The sequence below is a fragment of the Vicugna pacos genome, chromosome X (assembly GCF_048564905.1).
Source record: "Vicugna pacos chromosome X, VicPac4, whole genome shotgun sequence".
Lineage (NCBI taxonomy): Eukaryota > Metazoa > Chordata > Mammalia > Artiodactyla > Camelidae > Vicugna > Vicugna pacos.
Window position 1 is genome coordinate 76,631,755 of NC_133023.1, and position 23,717 is coordinate 76,655,471.

The 23,717-nt window shown below is 38.3% G+C and overlaps 1 protein-coding gene across 1 annotated transcript; it reads right to left on the reverse strand.

Annotated features, from left to right (window-relative positions):
* Positions 1-1,199: 1,199 nt before the first annotated feature.
* Positions 1,200-22,597, reverse strand: NOX1 (NADPH oxidase 1). The gene is made up of 12 exons (XM_015244414.3): positions 22,508-22,597; positions 17,659-17,769; positions 17,346-17,430; positions 16,811-16,962; positions 16,534-16,715; positions 16,309-16,441; positions 6,282-6,374; positions 5,327-5,562; positions 4,949-5,111; positions 4,374-4,520; positions 4,049-4,173; positions 1,200-1,940 (listed from the first exon to the last, which is right to left on the reverse strand). Exons 2-12 carry the CDS (start codon positions 17,716-17,718, stop codon positions 1,814-1,816), a joined length of 1,503 nt encoding a protein of 500 aa, XP_015099900.1. The 5' UTR covers positions 17,719-17,769; positions 22,508-22,597; the 3' UTR covers positions 1,200-1,813.
* Between the last annotated feature and the right edge of the window lie 1,120 nt (positions 22,598-23,717).

The following is a 23,717-nucleotide window of genomic DNA, read 5'->3' on the forward strand; positions in this document are numbered from 1 at the left end:
TACAACAAAAATTTGCTGAGCAAAATACTTGATATTACAATTTAGGAAGAAAAACTTACTCAAAACAGCTGAGGAGCTTTCTGGGTATCCTGCTCATCCCCAGTTCGGGCTTGGGTGTTGATTATGTGTAGGATTTATTATCATTACCTTTTCTGCCTAGTCCATGAGCATTCTAGGCCTTGATGTATTGGTTTTAGCAGTAGTCATATCTTGAAGTGTCACTGTATTTAGACATTAAGACCAAGAGTGAAGCCTTTCTCATTAGGACCTTATAAGTTTCAAGGAACACTAAGATTCCAAATCAAAGTCACTGAAGATCAAATTTTCATTTGGTCAGCAGTTGTTTACTAGGAACTGTATCATCAGGGTTCCATTGTGCATTTCCTAAAGCCTTATTTAATTTAGATAGCTGAAACCCAGGAAATTGGCAACAGCAGAGGTACTCCAATCTATTCCGATGGAAATATCCATTAGGTATTTTTTTACTGATGTCCACTTAATAAATGAAATACAATTAGCTACCATGAGTTCAATACTTACCTTTATTTTGTTCAGACTAGTGACTGAAAAAATTGGTTTTATTAATCCTTCAAGTCATGTACGTTTCTGGATAATTTAAAAACAACTATTTATTCATTTTTGTTCACTTAATGGTAGAGAAATAGGTGCTATAAGGTTAATTCAGTAGACTCATTCTTATAAGTCTAATGAATTGAACTGTCTTGGGGCACAATGAAGTGTGGATTTTTCCCCTCTTTTAAGGGCCCTGGTCTTTCCTTCTACTGATTCACTGTGACTACTAACATCCCGGAGCCAGGTAGATGGGAGAAAATAAAAAGCATTTTGCTAGAAGAAAGAAAAGGCATTTTGCTTATGTCATTAGGTGAATGATTCCTTAATGAATAGGTAGATAGGAGCAAAAAACATGTCAAAATTTTAAATTTTCTTTTTTCAAGACTAAACATTAATAAACCGCTTAATAAAAATGGCAGTAAAGAGCCCTTGTTGACTAAATAATCATCCTAAGGTGGGACTTCAAGTTTTCACAATTATTTCCAACAGAACAATGCAAGCTAATGACAACATAGCTTACTCTCCATTATAATGAAATTTCAATTAAGATTAGCATACTTTCAAGATTTTCTTTCCCAAATGGACAGCCTTGATAAAGTAACAAAAGATTCATTCATTAAGCAAAGAAGAAAATCCTTCATTTTTTGACAAGCAAGAATAGGTAAAGCATAAATTGCTGTTCACACTGGATAAGACTTATGTTTATAACAGTGGTGAGAATGTACATGGTGTTATATAGGGATTGAGTTCTTGGTAATTTTATGTTTGTTGTTTTCCTATTTATGCTTATTATTGTGTTGTCATTAATTCGTTAATAAATTTTTATTTTAAAAAAATCACCCTACTTAGAAATCTTCTTTGAGGGTGGGAGGTAGGGGAGAATGTGACCCAGAGCCCGGGAAATAATAACACTTGGAATCAACAAAATCACTTGGCGTTAAGTTGTATAACTGTCAAGCACCTCTGCTACCTTGCTGCAATCAAGGCATTCCAAAAGGATTTGCAATTGTCTTCCCAAGAAAGGATCCATGGGCTTTGCAATTATTGGGACTTCTGGAGTTTTTAAGTCCATGAAGCTCAGTGATGATGAAGTTGAATCCAATCAATAAAGAATGCCAGGGAGTCAAGGCTTGAAAAACACGTATTGTCTTTAAGTGGCTGCCCAGACCTGACCAGACCAAGTAAACTGTTAAAGATACAAAGGAGAGACAATGCAGATCACCATCCTTATTCCCATAATTCAGAAATTTTCTTTGTTGAAGTGGAATTGAACCTTCCTTGGATCCAGACTGGAGTATCGTTGACAGCATTTGCTCAGGCTCTTTGCCAAGGTCTGAGGTCCACATAGGAAGACTCCCACCGCCGACCTGCAGGAATAGAAAGGTAGGCCTAGAATGCCGTGGGAATGGAGAAGCTGCCTCTGCGCGGCAGGCCGCTCCTACTCTCAACAACCTTGCGTTAAAAACTCAGCTATTGGGAGTGGGGTGAAATAGCTCAGTGTTAGAGCATGTGCTTAGCATGCATGAGGTCCTGGGTTCAATCCCCAGTATCTCCAATTTTAAAAAATAATTAATAAACCTAATTACCCCCCAAAACAAAATACTAATAAAAATAAATTTTAAAAATAAGTAAATAAAGGTTTTAAATTCAGTTGTTGACTCCCTCTCACGTTTGTTACAGTAGCTTTCTCACCTTTTCCACTTGCAAGCCCCAAATGTGCTCCCAGCCCTTAACACTCTCAGCACTCAGCCTTTCTTATTCTCTTGGTCTTGAGCACAGACGCTCAGGAGATGTAGTGCCACGTAGTGATTCAGTGCTAGGTTCTGGAGCCAGGCTGTCTAGATTTAAATCCCAGTTCTGATGTTTGTCCCAGCTGTGTGACTTTAGGCAAGTTTCTTAACCTCTCTGTGTCTCTATGTCTCCCCTCTGTAAAATGGGGATAAAAATAGTACCCACCTCCTAGGGTTGTTTTGAGGTTTAAACAAAAAACATATGTAAAGCTATTAGAAAGATGCCTAGCACATAGCAAGTGCATATGTGTCAGCTGCTATTAAAGCCATCCAGTGTGCACTTATCCCCACAACAAATTTTCTCACACTGAAGACGTGGTGGTTCTTCTTGCCAAGGATAATCTTTCTGACTAGATTCTGGGTCGCCCTCTCCTTCCTTCCCTCATACCTTCCTCTCCCCTCATTTTACTTGACACATAATTCACATATTTACCCTTTTAAAGTGTACAGGTAGTGCTTTTCAGTATAACCACAAAGTTGTACAACCATCACCACTATCTAATCCAAGAACATTTTCATCTTCCCAAAAAGAAACCCCAAACACATTAGCAGTCACTGCCCCCTCTCCCCATTTAGTTCCTTAATACTTAAGCATTCCTTAGTACTCTGTCCTCTGCCACTCTCTCTCCTAATAATCTCATCCCTTCTCACAACTTCAACTATGGTCAGCTTGACACAATAATTAACATAATCTCTTTTGCTTATATGCTGCTTTACAGTTTACAGAGCATTTTTCATATATGGCATAATATTCATGACAATCCTGCAAGTGAGTAGAGCCAGCACTTACTAATAATACAACCCCCGTTTTACAGATGAGGAATCTAAAGATCAGAGGGTTTTCGAGCTCAAGGTCCCAGACCCGGAAAGTGTCAGAACTAGCAGCAGAAACCAGGATCATCCAAATCTGAGTCAGTACGTGTTCTCCCCACTGCCTTCATGAAGCCTTTCCTGACCACCCCATGTGGGCATGGACATTCTTTTCCTTCATGTCCATGTGCGTGTTTCATGGAGTGCATCATTTTGCTTTGAGCTGATTGTATGCATCACTTATTAAAATCTGTATTCCTTGAAGGCAAGAATCATATCCTATTTCTCTTTCAACCTCCAAAAGTTTTAGAAAGTGTATGCTGAGCCTACAGAAGGCAACCAGTAATGTTGGTGGAATTGAACCGATCTTACCTGCCAACCTGTTCCAGGAATTTATGTAACACCATCGGCTTAATCTCCTTGCCATTGGAGTGGCTGATTTTGTGGTACCAGACTTTTATGTATGCTCTAGTATGTCTCAAAACCCCTCAGAAAACCAAGGTCAGGTCATTGGTTAATCAGTTAATACACTCCAAACCCTTTTTAGTTTAAGTTCGGGTCATTAAGGCCCAAGATAATGCATCTGAATTGTTTCATTCTCTATTTTAGTTGGTAAAACCACCAGAACTGAGTTTCTTTGCCTTACTGTTTGAATGCGGACTTTAAGGAGCAGCAAACGTCTTCTCATCAGTTACGAGATCATGGCCCTTACTGGGTGAAACCTTAGATGAAATTTCCTCATTTTTAAGCAAGAATCTAAGATTCATGCAAATAGTTTCAGCCTCAGAGGTCTTTCGCCAAGAATGTTCAATGTACTGTAATACCTTTCCTAAATCTTAATTTTGGAAGCTCAACCAACTAGAGAACACACTTACTTGGGGTGGGCAGCAGCTATTGCAGAAAACTCATTGTCCCACATAGGTCTCCCAAAGAAGGTTTTCTGTTTCAGACCTGTCAGGATGTCAGTGGCCCTGTCAAAGTTTAATGTTGCATGACCAGCCTGGAGTCAGAGAAATAAGAAGTTAGAAAAAGCAGGTCCTGATAGCTGTCTCTTCCTTCAGCCACTTTTAAATTTGGGTGTGAAGGTGAGAGCAGGTGGGAAATCTTAAGAAATAATTACTTCTAATCAGCATAAACTACCTTTCTTCTAGCATTCATCTTGCATCTATAACATGGAAATTAGTATGTTATTGAACTCACAATGTTGCTGTCCCATCCAGTGAGGAAGAGACGGTAGTTTAGAAAACCCACTTTGCCTAATTCCTCCATCTCCTGTTCCAGGGAAGCCAATAGGTCATTGAACCAGGCGAAGGCACCCGTCTCCCTGCAGATCCAGTAGAAATAGATCTGGAAGCAGCAAAAGAGAACGTAACCTTATTAAGTGTCCTTTACGATGTGCACTAGGATGACACGCTTATGTACATATACACTGTATTTATTGATCAAGTCTAAGAGTGACATGAAAAATCACATCTACAGAGCAGCAGAACCTAGGTGGCATCCATATCCATTTCCAGAGTCTGACAACTACCCACATGGAAAGAGAACTCCAACATTCTCTTTGGTTCAAGGTGACTTTAAACTCCAAATTGAAAATGAAGACCCAGTTCTTATGGTAAGTCTGTAGAGTGGATGCCTTGGCAGAGAGAAGTGATCATTTACTGTCATAACTCCTGGGAGAGGTTACTCTATTATCAACTGTAAAGTGCTTAGCCCAAGAAAGCAATGGACCTATCAGGCCCAGACCAGATAAAAAGTGGTATTCAAGAGTGTACCGTTTGTGTTTTGAGGTTGTGATCTGCATGCCGGAATTTGTACCAGATGGATTTCAAGATGGAAGCGAAGGGGGTAACCCCAATTCCTGCTCCAACCAACACAGCCACTTCATAATGGAAAACATCCTCACTGGCAGTGCCAAAGGGACCGTCCACCTCAATCCTGGTGGAAGGCAAAAGACAATGGGCAAGTGAAGTCTCATTTCCATCCCCAACCTCAAACATCCTCCCAGAAACGTAGTTGTTCCACAGCTGATTGCTGCCTGCTTGTTTTAATCATACTCTATTGTACCAGACTTAAGGTTCAATGAGGAATTGCTTTCTCTTTTCTGACTGTCTGCATTCTGGTCTGGGTCTCTGCTGCTCTCAGGGACCTACCTGGGAACCGGTGAATCCTGTTGTTCAAAAGCCCTAATGAGATTTTCTGTCCAGTCCCCTGCTGCTCGGATATGAATGGAGAAGAAGTCTTCCTCCGGAGCAGATGTCAGGGTAAAAGGATGCCATTCCAGGTAAGAGATTGAGGGGCAATTAACAAAAATATACTGGCCCACTTCCATGCTGAAGCCACACTTATTCATCTGCAATTCCACAACTTTGGATGGGTGCATGACAACCTATGAATGAAGCAGAGGGCAAAGGAGGCAAATTCAAATGGTGACAGGGGCAGGCAGATAAAGTAAATGAGTAAAGCTGGAGGGCTAATGATGGCAGTGAATTGTAAGCTTAAGTCCTTTCTAAAGGGGGCAGCAGTTACTAAGCCCAGACAATGGTTACACTGTGGAACTGAGACAGCATTATCAGGTTGCCTGATTCTTGAAGAGAAGCCAGAAATGCCATCTTTAGAAATGGAAGTATAGTTGATTTACAATATTGTGTTAGTTCCAGGCGTACAGCACAGTGATTCATCTTTTTTTCAGATTATATTCCAGTATAGGTTATTCCAAGATATTGAATATCATTCTCTATGCTGTAACTGGGTAGGAAGGAAAAGCAACAAGAAATGCCATGTTTTTTTAAATGTGAAAGCCTCCATCCAGATTTCTAAATGTTAGCAACCAATTCGGCTTTCTAAACAATCAGTGTGTGAGGCGAACAAAATCTTTCTGTGGGCTACAGCTGGCGCAGGCTGCCTGTTTGCAGCTTCGGACATAGACCCACGCTGATGACTTCTGCCAAACCTCTCTTTCCAGTTCTATCCAACACTGGAGGAACTAAGTATATTGCCCTCAAGTTCTTTTTTATTCCCTTCAAGATGACAACGTGACAACTTATTTCTATAATCAGGAAGAACCAGAACTCCTTGCATAGCAAGAAGGAAATGCATATTCTTTACCTTGGTAATCACAACCTTCTGCTGGGAGCGATAAAATCGAAGGATCCTTTCAAAGAGATAAAGAATGCTTGGTGCAAGGATCCACTTCCAAGACTGCACACAGAGACAATAAAAAATGAGGTTACACATTAAGCTCTTCTTTAGGATTTATTTGTGTAGCAGTTCATTCCTTCATTCAATAAATATTTATTGAGTTCTCTGATGTGTATCATTATTAAGCCACTAATTTCACCAATATTTGAAGACACAAACAGAAACAAATAATCTACAAAGGTTTTGTTTGCTAAACTGTTACTCATAAAGCAGATCATTTCCTGAAATGTTACCGGTCTCACCAGGACACAAGAGAAAAGCAAAGGAATAAAATACATGGTAATAATATATATTATATACATTCTTAAAATTTTTTTAAAAGTTTAATTTTAAGAATCTGAGACCATCTTTCAGGACAACTTGTCCAATCTGAAAAATCAACAGAGAAGGTAGATGTGAAATAGAAGCAGATGACTGAAAACCAAACGAACAAAAAAAAGAAAGTATGTAGCTGACACACTATTAGTAACAATATATTAAACTCGGTATTTATCCGTCACCTCTTTTCTCAAGTGCTCAAAACATCTAACATAGTAATATACTTTATCTTGTCTATATTTAAAAAAAAAACAGCCTTTCCATCCCTGAGATCTTCTCAAAGGTAGCAGGTTGCTTCCATATGCGCAAGAGCTACTAACAATGTATTTCCTAGTAATGCTAAGTCATGTTCTTTTTTACACAATTGCTTAAGCATGATACATCGGAACTGTGCAGAATGAGGTTTCTTATGCCATTTCAGGCAAATAACTTCCTTGGGTATCTCTGGGGAAGAAAGGGGCATAGACTGGATAGTGAACCTGAGAGTGGACATAATACAGTTTGATGCTACTTCTTATTGGGAAAGAAAATCCCCAGCTGAATTCAGAAGATATGAAAAAAATATATTTATGAAGTGGCTAATAACAACGTGGGAAAAAAATGTTAGCTTCGAAAGTAATCAGAGAAATGAATACTAAAACAAAATAGCATCTTGGCCTCTCAAATTGGAAAACAGCTTTCAACAATAATGCCCACCGTTAACTGGGGTGCAGGGAAATAAGCATATTCACATGTGCACCTGGGGGAAGTACAAATAAGTAGCATCTTCCCAGAGAGCAATTTGGCAACACATTTCAATGGCCTTGAACATTCCTTCTCTTTGACCCAGGAATTTTACTTCTAGGAGATGGAGTATAAAGCAATAATTAAGTTGTGTGTGCACAAAGTATGTGCGTATACTAATGGCCCATTATTTACTAAGAAAAAGAAGACAAATTGGCATATCATACAGATTTTTTTGACCAGTACCAAACTATCTTTTCTTAATATATTTTTTTTGTATTGGGATATAATTGACATATAACATTTTAGTTTCATGTGCACAACATAATGATTTAATATTTGTATATATTGCAAAATGATCACCACAATAAGTCCAGTTAACCCTTCTCACCATGAATGGTCACAAAAATTTTTTTTTCTTGTGATGAGCAGTTTTAAGATCTACTCTCTTAGCAACTTTCAAATAAGCAGCACAGTGTTATTGTAGTCATCAGGCTGTACATGACATCCTTGGGACTTATTTATTTTATAACTGGACATTTACACCTTTTGACTACCTTCACCCATTTGCCTTATCTCCCCTACAACCCCTGTCTCTGGGAACCATCAATCTGTCCTCTGTATCTGTGAACTCATTTTTTTTAAGTAGATTCCACATATAAGTGAGATCATACATCATTTGTCTTTTTCTGTCTGACTTATGTCACTTAGCATAATACCCTCAAGGCCATTAAAAATGACCACGTAGGAAAAAGTGGCAAAAATGGGATACCATTAGGCTTTTTTAAAACAAATGTTTCAGAAGAATATTTGACAATAGACTGAAGCATCCATGATATAGATTAAGGGGAAACAGTTATTACATCTAGGTGGTAAAACTGTGAAATTTTAACTTTCTTCTAAATATTTTTCTGTGTTTTCCAAACTTTCTACAATAAACATATTCTTTTTATCATTTTTAAATGGGGAGAATGCAAACAGATTATTTTTGTGTGTGTTTATGGAAGAAGGAAACCAATGCATTCACACAGATGGCAAAACTGGTGTTCTCTCCCTTGGGGTATTACATGACCAATCAAAGCAACCCCTGAGTTCTAAGTGTACCTCCAAATAGGCCAAACGTACCTTATCTCAGGTAATAGAGGGGAAAGAGATAGAAGTTAATGTGTAAGGTAAGACAGGGGATTTATTGCCTTAACTAGTAAGGGGCTAGTCAAGCTTTACAACTTCTTGTATTTAAGGACTGCCTGTCTACTGGTCAAATAATACAGAAGGTGTCTGGTCGTAGCCTGCAAGTTCCTCCGACTTTAGAAATGAAATGTGCTGTTAACATGCACCAGGTATTTCCTTTTAAAATTATTTTAAAAAATAGGTAATACATGTACATGTCACAAAATTCAAAAGTACAACAGGGTACATAATAAAAAGGAAATCTCCCTTCCATTCCCATCCGTCAGCTCCCCAAGGAAATCAATGCTATTATTTTGTGAATCCTTTTTGGAGAATATGAATTTAAGTATAATATTGGATTAAGTACAAATGGTAGCAGACTATACACACTGCCCCGCCTTTTTTTTCATGTAACATCTTAGAGACTGGTCCATATTAATAGGTGTAGAGCTACCTTTTTCTTTTCAGTGGCTACAGAGTATGCCATTGTAGGAAAGTTCTGTGATTTAACTAGTCCCCCATTAATGGGCACTTATTTCCAATCTTTTGTTCTATAAAGCAATGCTACAATGAACAACCTAATATGTGTAATTTAATACAAAGACAAAAATATTTTAGAGTAAACTCCTGGAAGTAGAATTTTAAAGTTTGATAATATTGCCAAATCACCTTTACAAGCAGTTGTACAGATTTACATTCTCACCAGCAATGCATGAGAGCATTACCAACATAGCACGTGAGCAAACCTTTTGATCTTTGCTGATCCGTTAGGTTTATTGCTGTGGTCATTCTGCTCGTATCGCCTACATCTTTTTAAAAATCAGGTTGTTAAGCTTTTTCTTATTGATTTGTACAAGTTATTTATATATTAGGAAATTAGTTCATGGTCTGTGAGTTGTAAAAACTTTTCCACTTACTAATTTGTCACCTGTCTTTATTTATAATGGGCTTTTTTTGCCATTAAAATTATATATAATGTATGTGTGGAGAGAAAGAGAAAGGGAGAGAGAAAAATAAATAAATTTGAATGAATATATATTATCTTTCCTATTCTGGCTTCAAGCTTTTAAAAAATATCATATAGAGAATATTTTTACTAACACTCCAGTATTAGAAAAAATGCCCATGTGGTCTTAGGGTGCTTTTATAATTTCTTTCTTTTTTTTCAACATTTAAGCCTTTAATCCGTGCATCTTTGATCCATATTTTACTGTAAAGTGTGGAATAAAAAGACAGCTTTTTTCCTAGATGTCTATCTTATTATTCTAAAAAAAATTACTAAATAATCTTTTTCCCCAACTGATTTGAAATGTCAACTTTAGAGGATTTTTAAACAAGCAGTTTTACCTTTCTATATGAAGACTGAGCTACTGCTCTTAATTCTGCATATGATTTAAAGACTAATCATGCTCAGAGCACTTTGAGGCACCTCAAGTCAACCATTCCCTTCTATTTATTCCTCAATCTAACATATTTTATGAACAAACAAAGGTAAGGCATAATATCCATGATAATTACCTTGAGGCACACCTTGAATTCCCTGGAACCCAGTTTCTTGATCATCCACTCTCAGACAGTACTTTCCAAGCATGTTCTTACAACATCAAAGAAATCCAACTTTAAGAATGCTTTAAAAAATAAATTGAGGGGGTTTCTAGTGTGGGCTCTGTCAATGACATATGGCAAAATAGGGCACTAAGCTTCCCAAGCCTCAGGTTCCCCAGCCAGGAGTTGAGGAGAGGACCCTCCTTCAGAGGGTTCTTGTTGACATTTTATGAAATCACAAGGCAGCAGGCTGTGGCCAAGATCGTGGAGTAGGAAGACCCTGGTCTCACCTCCTACCACAGGCAAACCAAAACTACAACTATCTACAGAGCAACTATCTATGAGAATGACCTGAAGACTAGCACAAAAGATTTTCCACAACTAAAAATATAGAGAAAACCACAATGAGATGGGAAGGAAAGGTGGAGTCGTGGTATAGTTAAGTCCCATCCTCCTAGCTGGCTGACCCATCTCCCCGGCTGGGTGACCTATCCCCCTGGCTGGGTGACCCACAAATGGGAGAATAATTACAACTGCAGAGGTTCTCCTCAAGGAGCAAGGGATCTGAGCCCCATATCAGGCTCCCCAGTCTGGGGTCCTGCACCTGGAAGACAAGCTCCTAGACTGTCTGATTTTGAAGGCCAGTGGGGCTTACTTCTGGGAGGCCCAGAGTGCTGTGGGAAATAGAGACTCCACTCTTAAAGGTACACATAAAATCTCACACACTGTGGGACCCAAGGCAGAAGTAGTAATTTCAAAGGGGTCAGACCTACCAGCTGATCTTACAGTCTCCTGGAGAGGCAAGAGGCTACTGGAGCTCAACCTCTAGGATATAGATCCTGAAGGCAGCCATTTTGGGGAGCTCATGCTACCACGAGGACACTGATGCTGGCAAGTGCCATTTTGGAGTCATTCTTCAAGACTATTAGTGCTGGGAGCTTACCCACTCACCAGCGGGCTAACTCTGGGATCCCCCTGCCAGACTGCACAGACAGTCACACTGGGACCTGGTCCACTCAAGAGTAGGCTGGCACCACTCCCAGGACCTGCAGACTGTGAAGGCAGTCATGCAGGGATCCAGTTACCCAGGAGGTCGGCAGCTACCACAAGAGGCAAGTCCTGGCAGCCAACTCAACCAGAAGCCAGCCATGCTTACCAGTGTGCCCACAGTAGTCAGTCTCATCACAACAGAAGAGCCTATGCAGCTTGCATGGCAGGAGGGTGCCATACAGCATATACCTCTGGTGACCAGAAGGGAGTGTGCTACTGGGCCCCATAGTATGTCTCCTATATAAGATCACTTCTCCAAGATCAGGAAGTGTAACTGACCTACCTTATACATAGAAATAAACACAGATAATTAGGCAAAATGAGGAGACAGAGGAATATGTTCCAGATGAACAAACAAGACAACACCCCAGAAGAATTAAGCAAAACGGAGATAAGTAATCTATCTGATAAAGAGTTCAAGGTAATGATCATAAAGATGCTCAACAAACTCAGGAGAAGAAAAAATGAACACAGTGAGACGTTTTAACAAAAGAAGAGCCAAACAGAGCTGAAATTAAATAAATAAAATAAAAAATACACTAGAAGTAATCAACAGTATATTAGATGATACAGAGGAACAGATCAGTGAACTGCAAGACAGAGTAATGGAAATCACTGAAGCTGAACAGAAAAAATAATTTTAAAAAATGAGGAGAGCTTGAGACCTCTGGGGCCACATCAAGCATGCTAACATTCACATTATAGGGATCCCAGAAGAGAAAGAGAAAAGGGCAGAGAACTTACTTGAAGAAATAATAGCTGAAAACTTCCCTAACCTAGGGAAGGAAGCCGATATCCAGGTCCAGGAGGCACAGAGAATCCCAAATAAGATGAACTCAAAGAGGTCCACACCAAGACACATTACAATTAATATGGCAAAAATTAAAGATAAAGAGAGACTCTTAAAAGCAGCAAGGGAAAAGGAACTAGTTATATACCAGAGAACTCCCATAAGACTAGCAACTAACTTTTCAGCAGAAACTTTGCAGGCCAGAAGGGAGTGGCACTGTATATTTAAAGTGATGAAAGGAAAAAAATCTACAATCAACAATACTCTAGCATTTGTCATTTGTGGATTTTTGAATGACGGCCATTCTGACTGGTGTGAGGTGATACCTCATTGTAGTTTTGATTTGCATTTCTCTGATAATTAGTGATATTGAACATTTTTTCATGTGCTTTTTGATCATTTGTATGTCTTCCTTGGAGAATTGCTTCTTTAGGTCTTCTGCCCATTTTTGGATTGAGTTGTTTATTTTTTTCTTACTGAGTCATATGAGCTGCTTATATATTCTGGAGATCAAGCCTTTGTCGGTTTCACTTGCAAAAATTTTCTCCCATTCCGTAGGTTTTCTTCTTGTTTTACTTCTGGTTTCCTTTGCTGTACAGAAGCTTGTAAGTTTCATTAGGTCCCATTTGAATGAATAAAAACAGACAGCTTTTGATAAAATTCAACATCTATTTATGATAAAAACTCTCAACAAAGTGGGTATGGACGGAACATACCTCAACAAAATAAACACCATATATGACAAATATACAGCCAACATCACACTCACTGGTGAAAAGCTGAAAGCATCTTCTCTAAGATCAGGAACAAGCTGAGGATGCCCACATGTGGCACTTTTATTCAAAATAGTATTGGAAGTGTTAGTTAGCCACAGCCATCAGACAAGAAAAATAAATAAAAAGAATCCAGATTGGAAAGAAAGAGGTAAAATTGTCACTGTTTATAGATGATGTAATAATATATATAGAAAATCGTAAAGACACCAGCAAAAAACTATTAGAACTAATAAATGAATTGAGTGATGTTGCAGGATACAAAATTAATATACAGAAATCTGTTGTGTTTCTATACAATAATAACAAACTATCAGAGAGGAAAATGAAGAAAACAATCCTATTTACAATGGCATCAAAAAGAATAAAACACCTAGGAATAAATCTAAACAAGGAGGTAAAAAACTGTACTTGTAATACTATAAGACATCAATGAAAGAAATTAAAGAGGACACAAATACATGGATGATATACCATGCTTATGGACTGGAAGAATTATTATTGTTAAAATGATCGTACTACCCAAGGAAATCTACAGATTCAATGCATTCTCTATCAAAATACTAAAGGCATTTTTCACAGAACTAGAAAAAATAATTCTAAAATATGTATGGAAACACAAAAGACCAGGGATAACCAAAACAATCTTTGAGAAAGAACAAAGCTAGAGGTATCACACTCCCATATTTCAATGTATACTATAAAGCTACAGTAACCAAAACAGTATGGTACAGGCACAAAAACAGACAAACATATCAATGGAACAGAACAGAGAGCCCAAAAATAAACCTACACTTACATGGTCAGTTAATCTATGACAAAGAAGGCAAAAATATACAATGGGAGAATGATAGCCTCTTCAGTAAATGGCGCTGGGAAAACTGGACAGCTATATGCAAAAGAATCAAACTGGATTACTTTCTTACATCATATACAAAAATAATCTCAAAATGAATTAAAGAATCCAGTGTAAGATCTGAAACCATAAAACTCCTGGAAGAAAACAGGCAGTATGCTCTTTGACATTAGTCTTAGCAATATTTTTTAGATATGTCTCCTCAGGCAAGGGAAATAAAAGCAAAAATAGACAAATGGGACTACATCAAATAAAAGCTTTTGCACAATGAAGGAAACTATCAACAAAACGAAAAGACAGCCTACTGAAAGGGAGAAGATATTTGCAAATGATATATCCAATAAAGGGTTAATATCCAAAATATACAAAGAGCTCATACAACTCAACATCAAAAAAACAAACAATCTGATTAAAAAGTGGGCAAAGGACCTGAATAGACATTTTCTTAAAAAGAGACATACAGATGGCCAACAGACACATGAAAATATGCATAATGTCACCAAATCATCAGGGAAAAGCAAATCAAAACGACAACGAGATACCACCTCACACTTGTCAGAATGGCTATTCTCAAAAAGACAACAAATAAGTGCTGGCAAGAATGTAGAGAAAAGGGAATCCTCGTGCACTGTTGGTAGGAGTGTAAATTGGTACAGCCACTATGTAAAACATTATGGTAGTTTCTCAAAAAATTAAAAATAAAACTACCATAGGAGCTAGCAATTCCACTTTTGGTTACAGTTGACCCTTGAACCACATGGGTTTGAACTGCATATGTCCACTTATATGCAGGTTTTATATGTATTTAATACTACATTACTAAAAGATCTGTGGTTGGCTGAGTTCACAGATGCTAAACCACAGATACAGAAGGCCAAATGTAAAGTTATATACAGATTTTCAATTGCCTGGGGATTATCACATGTAACCCCTCAGCTGTTCAAGGGTCAACTTCATTTTTCCAAAGTAAATTAAAATACTAATTTGAAAAGATATATGTACCCCTATATTTATTGCATCATTATTTACAATAACCAAGATATGGAAGCAATCTAAGTGTTCATTGACAGATGAATGGATGAGGAAGATGCAATTATGTATTTTTTAAAACATTTCTTATTGATTTATAATCATTTTACAATGTTGTGTCAAATTCCAGTGTAGAGCACAATTTTTCAGTTATACATGAACATATATATATTCATTGTCACAATTTTTTCTCTGTGAGTTACCATAAGATCTTGTATATATTTCCCTGTGCTATACAGTATAATCTTGTTTATGAAATTATGTATTTTATATATAATATATATACATACATATATAACATATATACATATATGTACATATATATAATGGACTGTTACTGAGCCATAAGAAAGAATGAAATCTTGCCGTTTGCAACAACATGGATGGACTCTGAGGGTATTACGCAAAGTGAAATAAGTCAGAGAAAGACAAATACCATATGATTTAACTTATATGTGAAATCTAAAAAAACAAAACAAGTGAATAAACATAACAAAACAGAGTCATAGATACAGAGAAGAGACTGGTGACGGAGAGAGGAGCTGGGTGAGGGGGATGAGTGAAATATGTGAGGAAGATTAAAAGGTACAAACTTTCAGTTATAAAATCAGTCACAGGGATATAATGTGCAGCATGGCAAATACAGTCAATAATGTTTTAATAACTCTGTATGGTGACAGATGGTAACTTATGGTGATCATTTTGTAATGTATAAAAATATCAAATCACTATGCTGTACACTTGAAACTAATATAATATTGTAAGTCAATTATACTTAAAAAAAGAAAAGAAGTTGAACTCAGAAACAGAAAGTAGGAAGGAGGTAGGGGTTGGGGGAAACGGAGAGATGCTGGTCAAAAGGTACAAGCCTTCAGTCATAAAATTAATAATGTACAGCATAGTGACTATAGTTAATAATAATGTGTTGCATACTTGAAATTTGCTGAGAGAGTAGCTCTTAAGCATTCTTACCACGCACACACGCACGCACACACACACAAAATGGTCACTATGTGAGGTGATGAATGTGTTTATTAACCTTATAGTGGTAATTGTTTCACAAAGTATACATATATCATTCATCACATTGTACACTTCAAATATACATGATTGGATTTGTCAGTATGCTTCAATAAAGCTTGAAAAAAATAATGCTTTTCCCTCCAAAATTGACTGGGCTTTCACAGCTGAGCTTTGGGACATTCCAGTGGTCAAAAGCACAACCTTTGGAATCCGAAAGGCCTGAGCTCAAATTCCAGCTCCACTAGTTACTTGCTGTGAGAGCTTGACAGTTTACTTAATCTCTCTGAATCCTAATCCTTTTGTTTTAATATGGAGGCAAAAAGTGTCCACCTCATAGGTTATTGCTATGTATAAATGAGAATCTGTATTACACAGCAAACCTGGCACATGGTAAACACTATTAATAATGTAGGCTATCATTATTATCTTTAGAGAGGGTCTCACAACATGCAATAACCATTCGTCCTTCCTTTTCAGGATCTCCTGCAAATGATAATTCTTTAGCCTGTTGCCAGTTACTTGATGGTAGAAACTTTGTGGATATATCCTCTATAAGACCCAGAACCAGGCTGAGCTAATAATGGTTATAATAAGAGTAAGAATAACAACAATAGCAATACAGCTCCTAACAAGAGTCTATCCTTGTCCTGGTCTTACCTCAGCAGGGAGCCCTTCAAATTGAGGACGCTTGCAGTGGAATTTGGGATCATCCCACTTCTCGAAAACCTCTGCACACTTGTGAGGATGACTCTCACCCATGCTCTCTTCTGTTTGACCTCGGACAATTCCACTGAGACAGGCAAAAAGGACAGTATGTGGCAAAGAATTATGCAACGTTAGGGGCTGGGGCATGAAACGGTGGGGGAGGGTTGAGGACCTTACCCAATGCCATGAATCGCTAAGCCAATGAAGTAGATGACAAAAAGATGGTGTGTATACCAAAAGACCTCAAAATAACTTCTCCGGATAAATTCCATAGCTGAAGTCACCATGAGAATCAGAGCTATTGTGATGATCACTCCAGTGAGACCAGCAATGCTGGTGAATGTCACATACTCCACTGTCTATTGAAGGGAGAAATTTAAGCCTGACACAACGTCCACAAAGGACACCATGCTCATGACCAGGTCCCAGGTGCTTTGCCATTGAGTCAACTCACCATGTTTGGGGACTGGATGGGATTTAGCCAAGAATCCTCCTTTTTCTCTTGATGAGATCGGTTGGAGAGAATGGAAGCAAGGGATCCATCTGTGGCCCGTCGGCCTCTGCTATATCGTTCAAAGTTAAACAGGTGTGCGATGATGTGAATAGCTAAACGGAAAGATGGAAAGGAATGTGAGAGGTGTCTCTGGAACATCATGGCAGGCATGCCCCATTACAAAAGGAGGATCTAGTCCACAGAACATGCCCAATAATGATTGCAGAGAGAATCAAGATCTTTTTCATACTCTCTCTGTTCCCAAAGGAATAGAATATACCTGGCAAATACTAACAAGTGTTCGATTCTGCTTTTTTTTTTAATGGAGATACTGGGGCTTGAACACAGGACCTCATGCATGCTAAGCATGTGCTCTACCACTGAACTATTTCCCTCCCTCCTCAATTATGTTTTAAATGTTGATATGAACGGATGAATGAAACTACATTCTGAATGCTCGGGGAGCCCGCAGTTTGCCTCAGTTTGCCTCAGTCACCTGTGTGTAGGCAGATCATATACGCCACCAGCTTGTGGAAGGTGAGGTTGTGATCCAGTTGCTTTCTCAGGGTGCTCCTACAAAACTACAAATATAAAATGATCAAGGTCAGGTGTCTCTCGGCAACTTAATGAAATGTACTAACCCAAAGCCAACATGTCTTACATAGAGCGTGCCAATACCCATCCCCTTGGATACCAAAGGAGACCTCTGGCTTCCATTCTTAGGGGTTTGGTGCTGAGCTGTCCTACTGAGGAATTCAGAGTCTCTTGTCTTTAATCTGAAAGTTGACCTACAAGTTGTTGGGACTCACTGAGCAGGTGCCCCTCAAGAAGGACAGCAGATTTCGACACACGGGAAGCAGGATCAGCATGCTGTTAAAATTCAGGCAGCGAGCAGAGGCTCTGGCCCAGGCCAACGCTGACTAGAACAGAGAGAAGAGACCGTCAGCTGCTTTATCTTCTCATCCAGCAGGTGAGTTCAGACCCAGTCTGACACCTGAACAATCAGTCCCAGCTCTCTGTTTACAAACGACAGAAAATTTGCTGAACTTAATATTGAATTGAAAAATTCTCATGACAGTGGTTTGGAAATGTCTGACTATGCATTTATCAATATGAAAGAGAATAAGATTTAATGATTTCATGTTAACAAATAAATTCTATGAAAGCAATACTTTGCAATGAGTATTGTGCTGAATACACTCAATGATGGTTTTAGTTTGTCATTTGTAAAACAATCTTGAAGATCATATATATCTTACTTGCATTTTAAAGAAAGTTTATATTTCGAAGTATAATTACAGACTGTGACTATTTTTCTCTTTTCTATATCTTCTAATGTTGTCTTTATAAGCATATAATAATCATGTCATAAAAACAATAAAAAAGTAGCTACCTATATTTAAGATCTCTTTAATAACTGAATAAAGCAATCAAAGCTAATGAACCCCTCAGAACAAAAATTTTAAACTTAGGAAGAGATTTGAAAAGGGAAAATGTCTAAGAACAGAATTTCAAACTGATTTCCTTGGCTGGCCAGGCAGCATACATCAAGATCAATCTGATCTAGGAGTAGAAGCTGCTAGAAAAGGAGACAAAGATTCAGTGCTTCAAAGAAGTACGTAGCAAAACAGAAACAGACTCACAGACTTAGAGAACAAACTTATGGTTACCAGGGGGTCAAGCAGGTAGGAAGGGATAAATTGGGAGTTTGAAAATTGCACCTCTTGGGGAGTGATGGAAATGTTAGCTATCTTGATTGTGGTGGCGGTTTCACTGGTGTATATAACTGTCAAAATTCATCAAACTGTACATCTAAAGTATGCATAGTTTCTTGTATAGGAATCATACTACAATAAAGGTGTTTTAAAAAAAGAAGTATGTAGCCCAGTAACAGGCTTGATTAGGTATAGGCTGGACAGAGTACGTTCAACTCCATGGTAGCTAATTCTGACTTCTCTCCTCCATTGTACAACTGGTCTCCACTTCAGCTCCATGTACTTGGGACTGCAGACAATGGAGTGCGACAATTTCACGGCAGCAGGGGTGCCAGGCAATTTTTGTTGCATTTCAGCTGACTGGCCAGCCTCACATGCATGCCTTTCACGACTTGATAAAATGAAGAATATAAGTTAGGCTTAACCATTTTTCAGCCTTTTTCTAACAACCTTTTCAGCACAAAAAAACTATTTTTTCACCCAACCTAAACCCTAAGGCAATGTGACATCGGTTTGATAAGGCAGGACAAGATCTGCCTAGCATCCATCATGGCTGATGATGGCGGGCGGTACAGTGAACAGAGCTACCCTACTGTTTTCCATTTCTGATTCTTCCACATGACCTGTGTTTTCTCCCTCTGCTGAGTCACACTCCGGCTGTTTTTGGTAGAGACAGCCTGTTCTATGCCTGAGTCAATTTTCTCTGCTTATCTCTGAGGTCCTGCATTTCCACATTGGTTCCCACAGCTTGCTTATTTGAGTCACAGAGGTTCTGTAAAGCTAAAATTGAGAAGTGAATTGAAAATATAGGCCTAGAACTTGACAGCTCCCTATTCTTGTGGAGACTATCTGGAAGGGACAAATTCTTTATAGAGCAAATCTTGTTTCCCTGTTGCAGCATATTGAAATATCTCAATTTATGTTCACTTTTCAACACCAACACAAACTGCTGTTGTAATTCAATTGCAGCTGTCATTAATACCTCATTGACTATGGATTTAAACTCCTTCCTCTGCTACTTACTTGCTCTGCTATATAGTGAATCAATTAACTCTGTGTTTTCCTAGATGAAGCACAAATATAAGAAATTCCCTACGGAATGATTAAATAAATTAGGGTGCTGTTATGGTCTTAAAAGGATGAGAGCTATATGCAGTGGTATAGGGGTGGTAAATGGTTAACAACCAGCTTTCGGTGGAGGGGGTTTCTTGATTTCCAGCATTTGCCAGTTTACATGATCTAAGTATTCCCACCACGGCAGATTTCAAGGTGCCAACTTGATGTTATTGAACACCCCTGAATGCAGGGTTGGGAAGTGATGCACACAACTGGCTTTTTGCAAGCTAGTATGAGCTGGTTCCAGCATATCAATTGTTATATACATACATGGAAAGACATCTGAGATGCGTTAAGTAAGTGTAGGAAGAAATTTCCAGCCAATATCTCCTATGTGATCTTTTGGTTAAAATAAAAAACTGTGTCCTATTGAATGTGTTTATCTAAACTCATAGAAGGGTACACCCCAAAGAGCAAATTTTACTGTATACAAGAAATAAAAGAGGAAGTATAAATAGTACCCACCTCAAAAACAAAAACAAAACCTCTATGTCTGATGCATTTGTGGGCATAAGTCAGTGTGTCTCTATAGACACACACGCCAAACTACTAACGGTGGTTATCTCCGGGGAACTGGGATGGGAGGGCAATTTTCACATTTTACCCTTATACTTCAATATCATTTGATCTCTTAGAAAGCAGCATTATTTATCATTAATTTTTTTTATAGAGAGGATTTTAAAAAACAAAATGTCCACAGGATATCAGCATGATTCATTTTTCTGCTGCTGACTTTTTGGTCATAAGGCAATTCAGCTCTTAATAACTAGTCACATTTATTGCATCATTCCCTTAATAAAAAGCTATTTTTAAAACAAATTAACACTTCCTTTGGAGTTAAAAGTTTCCAAAGAAGGATTAAGGATCAACATTTAAAATGGAAAACAGCAGGGTGAAATAAGTCATGAACAGAACGTTCAAATTAGTTGTGATCTCAACATAGATCCTTTGATTATGGAGAGAAAGGAAGTGTTTTGAAAAAGGACAAGCTGTCTTTAAACATGTACATTGGGTGGGACGTTGTGGAAAGGTAACAAAAAAAGGCACCGTCAAGATGAAAGTGATTTCTCCAAATCCCTTACCTTTTACTGAATAACTGATTAGCATTAACAGTCAAATTTGTTTTACTAATCAGGCAGTGGCCAGATTGATGAGACCAGGAGAGAACCATTCTCACCTCCAGGCTTCTCCCTGTTCACCTCCATATCAACGTGCTCTACCTACCCCCAACCCTTCCTCTTCTATCCTTCATCTGCTACTTCTCCAGCCTTCTCCATCCTGTTACTTTGACCGTATCCCCCCTTTTTTGTAAACTTTGAATTCTGCAATGCCATCCACTCCACAGACTACCCGCCCCAGGAAGTACCCCACTTGTTTGATAAGTATTTTTCTGTGAGATCAGTCCACAGCGATGGTTTTCAAGCTATTTATTTGCTTTCAACCAAACTCATTCTTAAAATTATAAGCAGGAGTCCATAAGACAGATAAAGGCTGCTTTGGTTAAAGTGTGGACTGGGGCAGGACTACTGTCCAGTTAGCCTTCCCCTCACACCCTCCCTGTAGGGGCACTTGAGTTTCTGTGGAAACCAGTTTGCAGATTGCTTAATATTTTCTTTACTGTGTGTTTTCATTATTAGGTCCAGGGAGTATGCCCTGGATAAGGCTGTCACATTTAGTGAAAAAAAATACAGGATGCCCAGCTAAATTTGAACTTCAGATTTTAAAAATTGAATAATCGTTTCTATTGAAGTATAGTTGATTTACAATGTTGTGTTAGTTTCTGGTGTACAGCACAGTGATTCAGTTTTATATATATATACATATATATATATGTTCTTTTTCATATTCTTTTTCATTATAGGTTATTATAAGACATTGAATATAGTTCCCTGCGTTATACATTAGAACCTCGTTGTTTATTTATTTTATATATATTAGTTTGTATCTGCTAATCCCAAACTCCTAATTTATCCCTCCCTCCCTCCCTCTCTCTTTCCCCTTTGGCAATCATAAGCTTGTTTTCTATATCTGTGAGTCTGTTTCTATTTTATAAATAAGTTCATTTGTCTCATTTTTTTTAAGATTCCACATATAAGTGATATCATTTGATATTTGTCTTTGTCTGTCCGACTTACTTTATTTAGTATGATTATCTCTAGGTCCATCTATGTGGTTGCAAATGGCATCATTTCATTCTTTTTTATGGCCGAGTAGTATTCCATTGTGTGTGTGTGTGTGTGTGTGTGTGTGTGTGTGTGTGTGTGTGTGTATACACCACATCTTTACTCATTCATCTGTCTATGGACATTTAGCTTGCTTCCATGTCTTGGCTATTGTAAATAGTGCTGCTATGAACACTTGGGTGCATTTATCTTTTCGAATTAGAGTTCCCTCCAGATATATGCCCAGGAGTGGGATTGCTGGATCATATGGTAATTCTAATTTTAGTTTTTTGAGGAATCTCCATACTGTTTTCCATAGTGGCTGCACCAAATTACATTCCCCTCAACAGTGTAGGAGGATTCCCTTTTCTCCACACCCTCTCCAGCATTTATTGTTTGTGGATTTTTGAATGATGGCCATTCTGACAGGTGTGAGCTGATACCTCATTGCAGTTTTGATTTGCACTTCTCTGATAATTAGCAATACTCAGCATCAAAAATGAATAATTTTTAAATATACCACTGTCTCATGCAATATTTGAAATGAGTTATACCAAAAGAAGAAAGCTAACTCTAGAGGAAACCAGGACACTGGGTCTCAAAGGATCCAGGGTCAGAGGTAAGAAAAGAACGGAGATTTCCCACATCACAACTGTGACACTCACCCCCAGGATTTGTCTTGTGTAGTAGTACTTGTCGGCCTTCTCAAATGACAGGAAGGCATACACAAACAGGAAAACATTCAGCCCCAACCAAGCAGCCTAGAATAAGAAATTAAGCAAGGAATAAGTGACATTTGGGTATGGGAGAAAGTAGATAAGGGGTAGGAAATAGTGTCACCATCTTGTCTATTTTGTGTTGATCTGCTTTCATTTCAAACGAGTACAATCCTTCTAGTATCTAACTTACTTTCAGAGTGAGTTAGGAGTTCAAGACATGCATTAGAAGCTAATAACCAAGGTCAGTAAGTCAAGACCCAGAGGTCAACTCTAGCTCACCACCTGTTTTGTACAGCCTACAAGCTAAGAGTTGTTTTTACATTTTGTTGCTTTCACATTTTTAAATGGTTGGAAAAAATTGGAAGAAGAATGTATTTCACAACATGTGAAAATTATATGAAATTCAAATTTCAGGACTTATAAAGTGGTTTTGGAACTTAGCCACGTCTACTTATTTCTGTACGGTTTATAACTGCTTTTTGTGATTCAATGGAAGCGTTGAGTAGTTGTGACAGAGACCATACGTCCTGCAAAGCCTAAAATGTGTACTACCTAGCCCTTTACGGAAAGCATTTGCCGGCTTCTGGACTAGAGCATTCAAACTGTTGCACGTAAAAGATGGCAATAAGTGAATAAATGGATTTCTAAAGAAACAAAGAATAAATTTAACACCTACAACAATACCCATCTGAAAGGACTAAACCATTCCAGATGGGCCTGCCTCTTTAATTATATCCTGACACACATTTTTCTATTTTTAGATTGTGAGTCTTTTTTCAAATGAACCTATCCTTGCTTTGGACTCATTTGAGCTCTTAAGACTGCTTTTGCCTATCCCAAGATCTGTCTCTGCATTGCCAAAGGGGGAAATTTGGAACCTACCGCCCATTGCCTTGGAGAATAGCCAACTGGGCTCTAGCCTAAGCTTGGAGGTGCTAGTCTGTAATTGAGCAGGACTCGAGGGCACTGGGATGCCACTAATAATGTATTCTTGACCCCAGGATGGTCCACAGGTAGAGGGTCTTTAGCCTAGGACATGGCCCATTCAGATTCCCTAGGTCTGGACCACTCACACACCTCTGGCAGCATAACATAGTGATTTAAAGTATGATACTGGAGGCAACCTGCTTGGGCTCAGATTCTAGTTGTATCACTT

Excerpts from the sequence above, each read along its gene's own strand:
- NOX1 (XM_015244414.3), bottom strand. The coding sequence starts at position 17,718 with ATGCTGATCCTGCTTCCCGTGTGTCGAAATCTGCTGTCCTTCTTGAGG. Across the intron at positions 5,563-6,281 it reads AGAAGGTTGTGATTACCAAG|GTTGTCATGCACCCATCCAA; the intron begins GTAAAGAATATG and ends CTTCATTCATAG. Across the intron at positions 5,112-5,326 it reads CAGGATTCACCGGTTCCCAG|GATTGAGGTGGACGGTCCCT; the intron begins GTAGGTCCCTGA and ends GCCTTCCACCAG.